At 39.5% G+C, this 13,378-nt stretch overlaps 1 protein-coding gene and 1 non-coding gene across 4 annotated transcripts in view; both read right to left on the bottom strand.

Moving 5' to 3' along the window:
- The window catches only part of TAF1 (TATA-box binding protein associated factor 1), an 89,140-nt gene that overhangs the window by 23,568 nt on the left and 52,194 nt on the right, over positions 1 to 13,378 (bottom strand). For all 3 annotated transcript variants that reach the window (XM_065901357.1, XM_065901358.1, XM_065901359.1), the window contains exons 29-32: positions 11,952 to 12,019; positions 10,742 to 10,864; positions 8,869 to 8,961; positions 8,706 to 8,790 (exon numbers count right to left, since the gene is read on the bottom strand). In XM_065901357.1, the coding sequence (XP_065757429.1) occupies positions 8,706 to 8,790; positions 8,869 to 8,961; positions 10,742 to 10,864; positions 11,952 to 12,019 (369 nt within the window). The remainder of the gene's footprint in view (positions 1 to 8,705; positions 8,791 to 8,868; positions 8,962 to 10,741; positions 10,865 to 11,951; positions 12,020 to 13,378) is intronic.
- LOC136143207 (U6 spliceosomal RNA) lies at positions 5,753 to 5,859 on the bottom strand. Its single transcript, XR_010657900.1, has one exon. It is a non-coding gene; the product is annotated as a U6 spliceosomal RNA (small nuclear RNA).

Raw genomic sequence — 13,378 nt, 5'->3', positions numbered from 1 at the left:
TGTATTAGAAAAAAATATAGTTGGATATCTTGGGGGTAGGGAAGGTCTCTTAAACAATTATACCAAAGATAGAAATCATAAAGGCAAAGACTGATAAATGTAACTACATAAAAATGAAGTTTCTATATGTCAGAAAATACCATAAACCTAAAAGACCTCTGGGCATGATAGAGTAACTGCTATTGGACTAGCCTTCCCACTGTAACCAGAAAACTGGAGAAAACACATGAAACAACTGTTTCCAACCAGGAAGTATAGGACTGTGATTCTTGAGAGAAAGGAAATAAAAGAAGTGAGCCCTATAATTGTCCTTAGCTTTCTGCCGAACCCAAGAAAAGCACAGCTAAGTCTTGCTAAGCCATAGAGCCAGATAGTGGAGTCTGAGGAGGCTAAAACATCTGTAAACTGCAGGACAGATCTGGAGAGAAGAGAACTCCACAGAAAAATAACCTAAGATCTTCGCAGTTTACCTTACATTTAAATCAAACGTTAAGTATTAATGGCTCTGCCAACGATTTAAGACTTTGTGGCTTTGTTAAGACCAGTAAAAAATGTGGGCTGTGTTTTTCAGACAGGATTTCTTTATCTGTATAACTCTCTCACTGACATGGAATGTTGTGTGCCTTTTAAAACTATTGCAAATAGTTCCAATCCCAAGTTTTGGGTTTCCTTGAATATTCACATTCCTTCAAATGTAATTTGAACATGAACAGAGGCTCTGAGATTGATTCAGTACCTATGTGGTATCTGGAAGGCCTAAAGGCCTAAACTCCAATATCAGTGTGTAGTCCATCACCACCACCTGAAGTACAAGACTGTGTCCTCCAATGTGTACTGCATACTTCCAGATGCAGTTTCATCTGGAGTATTACTTATCTTCCACTTGTTGCCCAATGATAACCTTAGTGTTAAGCATTCTAGCTATGTACAATATAGCTCATGTGTCATATACATGATAATACAGGATAAGTCAATGAAGGTATATAAAATGCTATGGAAATACGCCACTATGCAGTGTGATATTATGTGTGAAGGATCTGAATGGAAAGAGTCAAAATAATGTTAACTAGAGATACCATTCTAGTAATTTTGGTTAGTAAAATTTTTTGAAATAAAAATTTTAAAGCAGGGAATAGAGTCCACATGGACTTTGTTACTGGCTCCGGACGCGCAGGCTCAGCAGCCATGGCCCACGGGCCCAGCCGCTCTGCGGCACGCAGGATCCTCCCGGACCAGGGCATGAACCCGTGTCCCCTGCATTGGCAGGCGGACTCCCAACCACTGCGCCACCAGGGAAGGCCCTGTTACTGTTAATTAGAAACAGAGGCAGGTTCGTATCTGGCCAAACCAACACAGTTTTAAACAAAAGTATTATTTTGTGTATAGTACCTGATGGTAGGAAACATCTCATATGTGCCTTCAACTCCATGATGGGTGTCCTTTTAGTATAAAAAATGTGACATTTCTTATCTCATGACACCATTTACCCTTACAGCCCTATTCAGAGGTTTCTTACACTCTCACCCACTGGTTAAGGATGGGGGGAAGACAACGTTCCAGGCTGTCCACTGCTACTACCAAATTATTATTTACTTCCCCTTGGGGAAAAGAAAAAAATCCCTCCTACTTTGAGGCTTGTTCTCTACTATGCCAGAGGTTGAAAACCAGCTGCCTTGGAGCCAGATTTGGCCTGCAGATAGATGTTTTTATTTGGCTTGCACAGTTAAAAAAATTTTTTTAACTATTTGCAAATATGTAAAAATTGGGAAATGTCATACACACAAAAATCCAGACTTTCAGCTTCTCCTGAAAAATTAAGATACCTAGTGACACTGTATACTCATCTCCTTAGGAAAACAATCAGATGTAGTAAAGTACAAGCCTCTTTAGATGGAATATGTACTCTTCCAGTTTACCACAATCCACACCTGGCCCACCTCACTCATTTACATTACTTGCCTGGCCCCTATAGGCCACCTGAGTCTGAGATCTTTGCTCTTCACCTTTACTCACCATCATTAATCTACTCACATTCACCAAGAACTTGCACACCTGGCACAATCTTCTTGGCTCCAAATCTCTCCCCATCATGGTGGGTTACTCTAACATTTACATGTACCACCCATCCAAAATCCTTGCAAATCCTCATGCCAATGGTTCGCACCTCCACTCCAGCCAAACATATCCACGACTATATCCAGAATGTTGTCTTTACTAAAAACTGCTTCACCTCTGAAAGTTTCAATGCCAACATCCTACACTTCCTTATCACAGCCTTGTATCTGTCTAGTTTTTTCATTCTCTCTCTCTGATCTCAAGGAAACTTGCATCCCCATTAACTCCTGTCTCTATCAAGCCTCTCCTGGCTTTAGTTCAAAAACTAAGGCAATGTGTAGCAGTATACTGAAGAAAGCTATAGGATCACTGTCATTTATCTTTCTTCATCAGCAGTTTTACTTGAAGATGGAGGTGAGTGTGGGGGAGGGGGAGGATATAAAATAATTTGGTAAGAAATTTGAAACATGTTAAAGTACAAAGAGATTTCGCCTGATACAAAATCAGTATAAATTTAAAAGATAAAACATGAATTGCCAAAGAAACTTCAAGCTTTTGTAGAGCTGCTTTGGGATACTCCCCCCAAACTAGAGGCTGTGTAGTCATAATTCTCTGCTATAAAGGGACCTTTGGTGACAAAGTTTGAGAAGCTCAACGATCAACTTTTTTTTTTTCTTGCTAACACTGTCAATTCCCGATCTTTGCGACACATCCAAAAACAAAATCCCAATCCTGAATCAATTCTACCATCTGCCTTGTTTCCTCATGTGGTTTGATGAGCACTGACAAGTTACCCAACTGTGCCAATTGATGCTGTTATAAAGATGAATGATCTCCAACTTCAGCTGGACCCTCAAAGGCTGCTCAATATTTCTGAAACGTCTCTAAGTCAGCTCCTTTTCAAATTTCCTACAAGAGATAATTCAAACCCTTATCTACATTTCTCTTCAAATTCTCTCTCCCACCACCTCACCCACTCTTAGCAAAAGACCCCATTTGCTACTTTGCAGAGAAAATGAGAGGCTACTGGGCAGAAACTTTCTCAATGTTTACATTCCCATTCTCATAGGGATCCTATCTTATATTCTTATTTTTCTTCTCTTTCACCTATACAAACATCCCCTCTGTCCAACTGCCTTCGTCCCCTCCAAAACACTGATTACAGTCTTCCGTCTTCCCTTCACGGGCAAATTTCAGTCTCTACTTCTTATTCATTTATATCCTCTGTAGTCTGGCTTTTGATTCTACCACTGCACTGAAATAGCTCTTCTAATGACCGTTCTCTTTGGTCTTCTCCGTAGCACTTGACCTGTTGGCCATTTTCCTCTTCTCTTGGTTTCCAGGACATTACTCTCTTCTGGTTTTCCTTCTTTCATTCTGGTCACTCCTCAGTATTCTCCACCTGATCCCTTAAATGTTGATTTGGTATTTGTCGAGTATATTCTCATCCTACATTCTCTCTTAACAGTGGGTCTTAACTTTTTTGAGTCACATACAACTTTCGTAGTATGATAAAGCTATGGTCTGAAAAACATACAACCATATTTCACCTACAGCATCAGGGGGTTCAAGGAATGTACCCTACTCCCTATTTGAGCTCATCTACTTGTATCTTTATATGCTGATGATTTGAAAAAATATCCATATGTACAAATAGTACAGACTTCTCTTCTGAGCTTTGGACCTCTATATAGCTAACTACCTACTGAAAGTCTTCACTTGGATGTCCTACCTTAATACAATATAGCCCAAATTGAACTCTACCACTTTTCTCCAAAACCACTCCTCCTATATTTTCTATTATTGTCAGCCCTCTGTATCCACAGGTTTTGCAACCATGGAAATCAACCAACTGTAGGTCGAAAATATTTGCAAAAAAAAATTCCAGAAAGTTCCAAAGAGCAAAACTTGATTTTTCTGCACACTGGCAACTATTCACATTGTATTTATAACTACTTACACAGCATTTACATCGTATTGGGTATTGTAGGTAATCTAGAGATGATTTAAAGTATATGGGAGGATGTGTGTAGGTTATATGCAAATACTATGCCATTTTATGTAAGTGCCTTGAACATCTGCAGATTTTGGTATCCATGGGAGTCATGGAACCAATCCCCTGCAGATATCAAGGGACAACTGTATTAGTCAATGACACCACCAGTTTGCCCAAGTCAGAATTCTGAATGTCATCTGACTTATCCATCCTTCCAAAAAACGGAAATTTCTTTATTTTTAATTACAAAAGTATTTCATGCTCAATTAAAAAAATTCAAACACCTAAGTACAAAAAGGTATAAAGTGAAGATTATCCTCCACCTCTCCCTTTAGTAATTTTACTCTATGTCAACAATTGAACAAAATAGTGACTGAGCCCTTTAGATGGGGGATGTGCTCTCCAGTTCATCCATTCCTACTGAGCCTGTTTTACTCATTTATATAAATGTTACCTGTCTGGCCTCCACAGGATCTGAATTTGCAACTCCTTCTGTAAATACTGTTGAGTGATCCAGTTTTCAAGAGTACATATCTTGGATATATTTTGATATCAGCATATGTTAGGTACAGCTTTATTTGTTAGCTAATCTACCATTCTGATGGCTAAACAGTATTCCATCATATAGATGTACTGTAATTTAACTAATTTCCTATTGTTGGATATTTAGAATGTTCCTATATCTTTGCAATTACAAACAATGTTGCAATTACAAACATATGTACATTTGTACGTATGCCTTTGCAAACCTGTGTGGAGTATTCCTTTGAGATGAACTTGCTTCGTCAAAGGGAATACACATTTATAGTCCTCTAAAAAGTTTGTACTGATTTATGTTCTCACCAAGAGCATAAGAGTACTTGGCATCATTTTGAATTCTCCCTCTCCTTTACCCATACCCTCAACTTCCAACCATTTATGAAGGTATCAATCCTACTTCCTCAATATCTCTACCATCTGTCCCCATCTTTCCATTCTTATTGCTACTTAACTTAGTTCAAGCTCTCAGTACTTTTAACTTGGACTGTTGCCAATAGTTTCTTTACTGGTCTCCATATTTCATTTTCCCTCCTATCTATTCTTCAGATAGCTTCCAGAACGATCTTACTAAAATACCTGTTATGGTGGTCTGTCCTTTTAAAGGCATACTAGGCCTTTCATGACTTGGCCCCATCTAACTTTAAAAACTAATCTCTTAACACCAAAACTAGCTCCCACTTTGCACCCTAGCCAAACTCAACTATTTGCACTGCCCTATCCAAGGCACTCTTATCTTTTTAGCATTTGCACTATCTACCTGGAACTTCTTCCCCACCCTTCTCCACTTGACTATTTGTTTGGCACAGCAGGTGCTCACTAAAGAATTAGCTACAATAATCATCATCCTTCAAAATTTAGCTCAAAAATCACCTCCTCATGAAAGAGTTTCCTGCCTTCCATACCAGTAGAAAACGTGGAAAACATACAAAAGATGAAAATGAAGACAACCGTAACCTTACATCTCAGAAATAATCACTTATCACCAGCACGTCTTTTTTCTATGTATCTTTTCTTAAAAGCATAACTGAGATGACATAAAGTTATGTTCTGCTTTTCTCACTTAACATTCTAAGCACTTTTGTCATTAGCTTGTTTTTTTTTTTAACACCTTTATTGGAGTATAATTGCTTTACAATGGTGTTAGTTTCTGTTTTATAACAAAAAAATATAGAACGCTTCATGAATTTGCGTGTCATTCTTGTGCACAGGCCATGCTAATCTTCACTGTATCGCTCCAATTTTAGTATATGTGCTGCCAAAGTGAGCACTGTCATTAGTTTTTAAAATAAGCTTTCAATCTTTACACAGCAATCCATCATACAGGTGGCACAATAACTAGTCATTCCCTTTACATTAACCGTTCAGGTTATTTCTAATTAATATAAATGACATTATCATGAACAGCTTTGTCTGTACCTCTGATTAGGATAGATTATCCTACCACATGCTAAGCACTTACATGCATTATTTTATTTAATCCTCACGATAGCCCTCTGAGGAGGGTATTATTATTTTCCCCATTTTACAGAAAAGAAAGCAGAGTCTAAATTACCTGTCCAAAGTCACAGTGCTATGAAGTGGTGGGGCCAATATTCAAATTCAAGTCTACCTGACTATAAAGTCTGTTCACTTAACGATTTTTAGGCCTCAATGCTGTCAAAGAGCTTTCTAAAAATGTCTAACAATGTTACACTGCCAACAGCATGTGAGAGTACCTGTCTCACTAGCATTTTGAATACTTCCATTAAAAAAGAAATTGAAAAAAAAAAAGAGAAATTGAGCTCATCTTAATAGACAAAAAAATGGTCTGTTTCAATTTGCATTTCTTTGATTACTAGGTACAACTGAATATTCATTTTCTTTTGGTATTTAATTTTTGTCTTCTGTGATTTGTCCGTCTGCCCTCTTCTCATTTCAATTAGCATCTTCTGGGTTTTTCTTGTTGCCTTACATAAGCTCCTCATAAATCTGCCCTCTATCTTCAGGCAGCCATTACCAGGCCAAGCATCCTCTCTGTAACAGTCTTGCTTGCTTATTACTTGTTATACTCATTTTTAGACACCTGTGAGCCTGCCAACTTCTATTACCAGAATTTTGGCTGATTAGCTTTAGGTGTTTTCAGGAGCCAATAATGGAGAAATAAATGACCTGACAGAGGTCATTTCCACTTTCCAATCAGCAATAAGAAGGGCACAAGGGACAACGCAGATTCTTTTAATGCAACCCAGATGGAACAAAAATGGAAGGCTCATCTCCTACAACTTCTCTTGTTTTTAAAAAATTTATTTTATTTATTTCTTTTTGGCTGTGTTGGATCTTCGCTGCTGCACACGGGCTTTTCTCTAGTTGCGGCGAGTGGGGGCTACTCTTCATTGCAGTGTGCGGGCTTCTCACTGCAGTGGCTTCTCTTGTTGCGGAGCATGGGCTCTAGGCGTGTGGGCTTCAGTAGTTGTGGCTCACGGGCTCTAGAGCACAGGCTCAGTAGTTGTGGCGCATGGGCTTAGTTGTTCCGCGGCATGTGGGATCTTCCCGGACCAGGGATCGAACCCGTGTCCCCTGCGTTGGCAGGCGGATTCTCAACCACTGCGCCACCAGGGAAGCCCTCCTACCACTTCTCTTAATGAAATATATAGGTTCTAGTCAAGTACAGTTCCTTGAACTTACCCTGTTCTTTCATTCCTCCATGATATTCTATTCTCTAAACCCAGAATACCCATTTCCTCATCTGTCGTTCTGGTTGTCCCCTCCATCACCTCCTCTTTCTAATTCTCTGTCCCTTCTATCTGGCAAACTTAACAGCCACACTACTTGGGTTCCTGAATATTGTGGAGAAAAGTCATACAATCAGGTAGATTTTTAGCTGAGACCTCAGTATGCTAGGCAATTCTCTCAAATGCCCTTAGCTCCCTCTTCTGTTTTGCTTCAGGAGTTATCTGGGATTGTCATTTTGCTGCCTAATTCTTTCAACGTTTTTCCATTTAGGATAATGTAAAAAGCTCTTAAGTATGACATATGGCATACACCAGGCCCTCTTATGATTTGACACCTGTCTACTTCTCTATATATAACCAGTCATCCATCAACATGTACACTTAACTGCAACCCCAGTAACTTGTTTCTTAAACCCAAGATGCAATTTCAGGTCTCTGTGCCTTCATATATTGCTGTTCTCCCTGCCTAGAACACTTTCTCCTCATTTTTTGGTTAGCAAACTCCATTGATCCTTTAGAACTCAGCTTAAGAAAACTCTCTTCCAGAAAGCTTCCTCTAATCCCACTCTGACTTAGATATCCTGTTCCTGTTTTCCTTTGGCACTCTGTGAATGCATCTAGCATAATACTTAAGTTCTGTAATTTTTCTTTTCTGTTTCCCCAACTAAACTATAACCAATTTGGAGGCAGAGAACATATCTAATTTGACTTTATATTTGTAACATCTATCAGTGCCAGCACATATTAGGTGCTCAACTGATGTTTACTTAAGTGAGCCATTCAAAACTTAACTGTATTAACTTGTTTATGAAGCCTTCCCTAGGTGAAGGTGTTCCTTCCTCTCCTCTAGGGCACTTTGTACATCCTTCTAATATAGCCCATGCCAAGCTGCATTTTAACTGTTTCTCTTCATTGACCTGAGGACAATGATGTCTTTCCCACTGGTAGATTAAGTAGCTAGCACAGCACCTGAGATACATTATGCAATCATTTCATATATTGAGCAAAAACTCCATGCTCTGAGGAAGCACACCATGGTCTATATTTAACACATTTCCCTAAGCTCCATCTAAGGGCCTGGGGCATAGGTGAGTTTTTACATCTCATGGAAAGCAGTGATGGCCCAAAGTAATATCCATTTGATTTTTATTCTCATCTCATTTTTTGGTGCTTTCCAAAGTTTAGAAAATAAATATACGTTGTTTTTTCATCATTAAATGTTATTAGCAAACTTTACAGAACACACTAAAGTACGTGCCTGTTTTAAAAAAAATGCAGAGTAAGTCACATGACTGATTCTGCTATCATGGCTCAAGGCTACTTTATGCACTTAAATTTTAATAATGCTAACTAATGTTGGATGGATATATTGATGGAAAGAGTAAAAAAGGAGAAATACCCACCATTGTATTTAACACTGTTGGCCAGAATAAGGTTGACATCGTCTAGAAAGCTCTCCCGACTCTGATACTTGTGCTTGGAGATATTCTGTAATTAAAAGAATCAGGAACTCAGATACACAAAGTTACTTGATTCCCAAAAGACATTTTAGACCAAATCACTCACCTTACGTATGGTCTCTAAATCCATTGGACTGACAATCACTTTGTAATAATCTGGAACAAACTTCTTATTAACTGGGTGATGAAATGGCCAAGACTAGCAAAAAGAAAGCATGAGAAATTAAATGGAAACCATTCTTTATACCAGAGATTCTCCAACTTCACTGGGTCACAAATATTCTTAAGACTCCGACAAAAGCTATGGACCCTTTTCCCAGAAAGACACATAATCATACAAAACTCTGCATATAATTTAAGGGGATTCCTTTATGGGTTCATGTGCCCTGGTAGGGTAAGGACCCCTGCTCTATATTCACAATTAAAATCTCTCATTCCCTTGTCCCATGCAGAACGTTTATAGCAGGGGTCCCCAACCCTTGGGCCATGGACCGGTACCAGCCTGTGGCCTGTTAGGAACCGGGCCGCACAACAAGAGGTGAGTGGTGGGCAGGCGAGCGAGCGAGTGAAGCTTCATCTGTATTTACAGCCGTTCCCCATCGCTCCCATTACCGCCTGAGCTCGACTCCTGTCAGATCAGCAGTGGCATTAGATTCTCACAGGAGTGTGAACCCTACTGGGAACTGGCACATGTGAGGAATCTAGGTTGCTGCTCCTGATGAGAATCTAATGCCTGATGATCTGAGGTGGAGCTGAGGTGATAATGCTAGCGCTGGGGAGTGGCTGCAAATACAGATTAGCAGATGATAATTAATGATAATTAGCAGAGAGGTTTGACTGCACAAGAGACCATAATAAATCAATTGCTTGCAGACGCATATCAAAACCCTATCAGTGAGTGGCAAGTGAAAACAAGCTCAGGCCTCCCACTAATTCTGCATCATGGTGAGTTGTGTAATTATTTCATTATACATTACAATGTAATAATAGAAATAAAATGCACAATAAATGTGCTTGAATCATCCCGAACCCATCCCCCACCCACCATCCGTGGAAAAATTGTCTTCCACGAAACCGGTCCCTGGTGCCAGAAAGATTGGGGACCGCTGGTTTATAGCGTTACTGCATACACAACATATGCCTACAACACAAAAGGAAACTCAGTTCAGAATTTCCTAGGGAGGATCATTACAAAATGATACAAAGAATCAACATGGTACCCCTGCCATAACGTTGCAAGACAAAAAATGAAACAAAAAACAACAAATGCAGGACTTCCGTGGTGGCACAGTGGTTAAGAATCTGCCTGCCAATGCAGGGGACATGGGTTTGAGCCCTGATCTGGGAAGATCCTACATGCCTCGGAGCAACTAAGCCCGTGAGCCACAAGTACCAAGCCTGCACTCTAGGGCCTGCGTGCCACAACTACTGAGCCCGTGTGCCGCAACTACTGAAGCCCGCACGCCTAGAGCCTGTGCTCCACAAGAGAAGCCACTGCAATGAGAAGCCTGCATGCTGCAACAAGGAGTAGCCCCCGCTCACCGCAACTAGAGAAAGCCCAGGCGCAGCAGCAAAGACCCAACGCAACCAAAAATAAATAAAGAAAGAAAAGAAAAGAAAAAAAAAAAAGACAACGAATGCTGGGTAATTATCAAACTCTCATTTGTTAAGAAGCACCTCTAAATCCAAAACCTCCCATTAGCTGGCATCCTAACTTCTCTCCAGGGCTATTCAGGAGCATTAAAATACTGAATGTCAACAACAGGTATAAAGAACCTCTCTATATCACAGATTCCTGGCCTCTTTGATTTCAACGATAATGCACTCATAGAGCAAAATGGTTTCTTTTTAAAATTACATACCAGTTTGAATTGACAAACACCACACTCCAGACTCCCCAACATACACATGCACACATCCTTTCACCCTTTCCTCTCCCCTGTATTATCCTCACAATATTTAACACACAGACCACTTACATCTGGAACTGCCATCATTTTCTGGGTGACAATGTTGTCCAGAATAAAAGAAAATGCCACTTGGTCATCATCATCCAGCAAGGGGTTGATAGCTTTCTCTAAACGAGCCAATTTGTCTTCTTTCTAACATGAAACAAAGCAAAGGAAAGGCAGAGGTTTCCCTGAGGTATAATCACCATAGAGTATTAAGGATAATTTAAGGTTCAGTTGTCTATTGCCCTTGTCCCAAAAAGTCTAACTTTGAACTGTGGCCTATTCAGTTCCAGACAAAAAGTCCAGATAAGAGAAATAATATTCCAATAAAAGGATCAAAAGAGATGTACTGACCAATTCCTTTAGGTATTCTATCTTCTATTCTTGTAGATCATCAAAAATATACATCCCTGGGCATCAATAGCTTAGGTCCCACAACAAAAACATCTTCACCAAATTAAGTTTTAATATTAGACTGCTTTTGCCGTAAAACTATTGCTGAAAACACTGAACACATTATTGTTGAGTAGTGACTTTTGTGTAAGGGAATCTAACCCAACAAATTCATTTTAGACTATACTAGGAAAAAGTTTGTGTGTCAACTGCTCCATATCCTCATCCACTAAAACTCAGTCTTTTGTTTTTTTAAGTCTTTAAATTTTAGTCTTTCTAAGGGAGGTATGCAGTGCTAACTAATCATGGTTTAAATTTGTATCTCCCCAATGATCAATCAAGTTGAGAATCTTTTCATGTTTACCGGCCATTTGGTTATCCTCTTTTATGAAATTTCTACTACAATATTAACATCATCATACTTATATTTTTTAAGCCTATTAAGGTACCATTTTTTTTTGTTGTTAAGAAGATGAAATACAGATAGATTATCTTTTAAAAATTAAAATTTCTCCCTGCCAAAACAGTCTCTTAGCTTCAGCTGACTTCCTGGGAAGTCAATTTCCTAAGAGTTATATGGATTTTATATTTTAATCGCAGCCCTACTATTTAATAGCCATGATGCCCAAGACAAATTAGTTTCTTCTGTGGACCTCAGTCTTTCCATCTACAAAAGGGAGGGATTAGACTACATGATTTCTAAGGTCCCCTCCAGACTCTAACGTACAAAAGACCTGCTACTCCCTCATTTCTCTACTCTTCCTTCTGTTACATTCCCTACTTCCTCAATACTGGTACCTGCCAGCTTCATTCTACTGCTTTTCTCTCATTTTAAATGTCTTACCTCTTTAAGTTTTTCATCACAGAGATCCAGCATGGATTGAGAGATCTGGGTCAATGAGTGCTTCGGCCCTAGATTACAGAGGAACATTAAAAGAGATGGGACCACTAAAAATGGGAGGCAAGGGCTTCCCTGGTGGCACAGTGGTTGAGAGTCTGCCTGCCGATGCAGGGGACACGGGTTTGTGCCCCAGTCCAGGAAGATCCCACATGCCGCGGAGCGGCTAAGCCCGTGAGCCATGGCCGATGAGCCTGCGCGTCCGCAACAGGAGAGGCCACAACAGTGAGAGGCCCGCGTACCGCAAAAAAAAAAAAAAAAAAGGGGGGGGGGGAGGCAAGAGCTACCAACACCTCTCCAGACTTTTAACTCATTTACTTAATCACCTAATATGTGCCAGGCACCAGCCTAGCTGCTGGGTTAGACAGATGTATCAGTCTTATCTCCATTTTTCAGTGCCTAACACATAGCAGATGCACAATATGGATGAATAAACTAATTTTAACTCTCTCCCTTATTTGTGTATATCCATACATAGCGGTACTACTGTCGATACTGCTGCCTTTAATACCTTGAAAATAAAACTATGGATGGGGAATGACAATTTGTTTAAGGATGGCTAAGGAGACCAATGAATGATTTATAATTTTTCCAGACTCAGCATACAAAATTTGTGACTGCAATTTTTGTTTGCAGAACTCATGGTTTGTGATGCCCACCCAACATACGGCTAATCCAAAGCCTTTGTCAGAAAAGAATCTCCACCCCACCTCAGACTATTACTTTAGTTTCCCTGAAATCCATAACAAGAACTTCACAGAATCCTCCAACTATCTCCTACATTCCCTGCTTATTACCCTAATTTAAGCTCATCATAGGGATAGTGAAAACATTTTCATGTAAAAAAACAGTAATTCTGGCTACTTCCTTTCAGTATACTTTCTTATCTTCCTCTGTCAATTCTTTTGTGTAAGTGCTCCCCAGAGCCTAAAACTCAGCTCTTTTCTCAACTACTTATTAATTTATTAACAGGGATTTGTTTATTCATTCAACAACTGTTTAATGACTGTCTGTGATGTGTTCAATATTGAGAATAAAGGGAAAATAAGACACAGTCCCTACCTTAGAGAGTTCTTGGTTTAGTCAAAGAAAATGATATGAAAATAAAACATTGCACGACAGGGTGTAAGTGCTTTAAGTATCTACAGATGAAATGATATGACGTCTGGAAATACAGGCTAAACAATGAACAAGACTGGCCATATATGCTGGTGATTGTGGAACTGGGTGAATAGGTGCACTGAAGTTTATTTACTTTCTCTCTACTTCTGTATATGCCTAACAATTTCCATAATAAAGTTTTAAAAAAGTGAGTGTAAGTGCAAATAGAGGAATACACTGATTACTATGAACTGTGGAGGGGTTGCAACGTG

Source organism: Phocoena phocoena, chromosome X (assembly GCF_963924675.1).
Source record: "Phocoena phocoena chromosome X, mPhoPho1.1, whole genome shotgun sequence".
In the NCBI taxonomy this organism is placed as follows: domain Eukaryota; kingdom Metazoa; phylum Chordata; class Mammalia; order Artiodactyla; family Phocoenidae; genus Phocoena; species Phocoena phocoena.
Note: the sequence above shows the minus strand (reverse complement) of the source record. Positions and strands in the feature narration are given on the sequence as shown.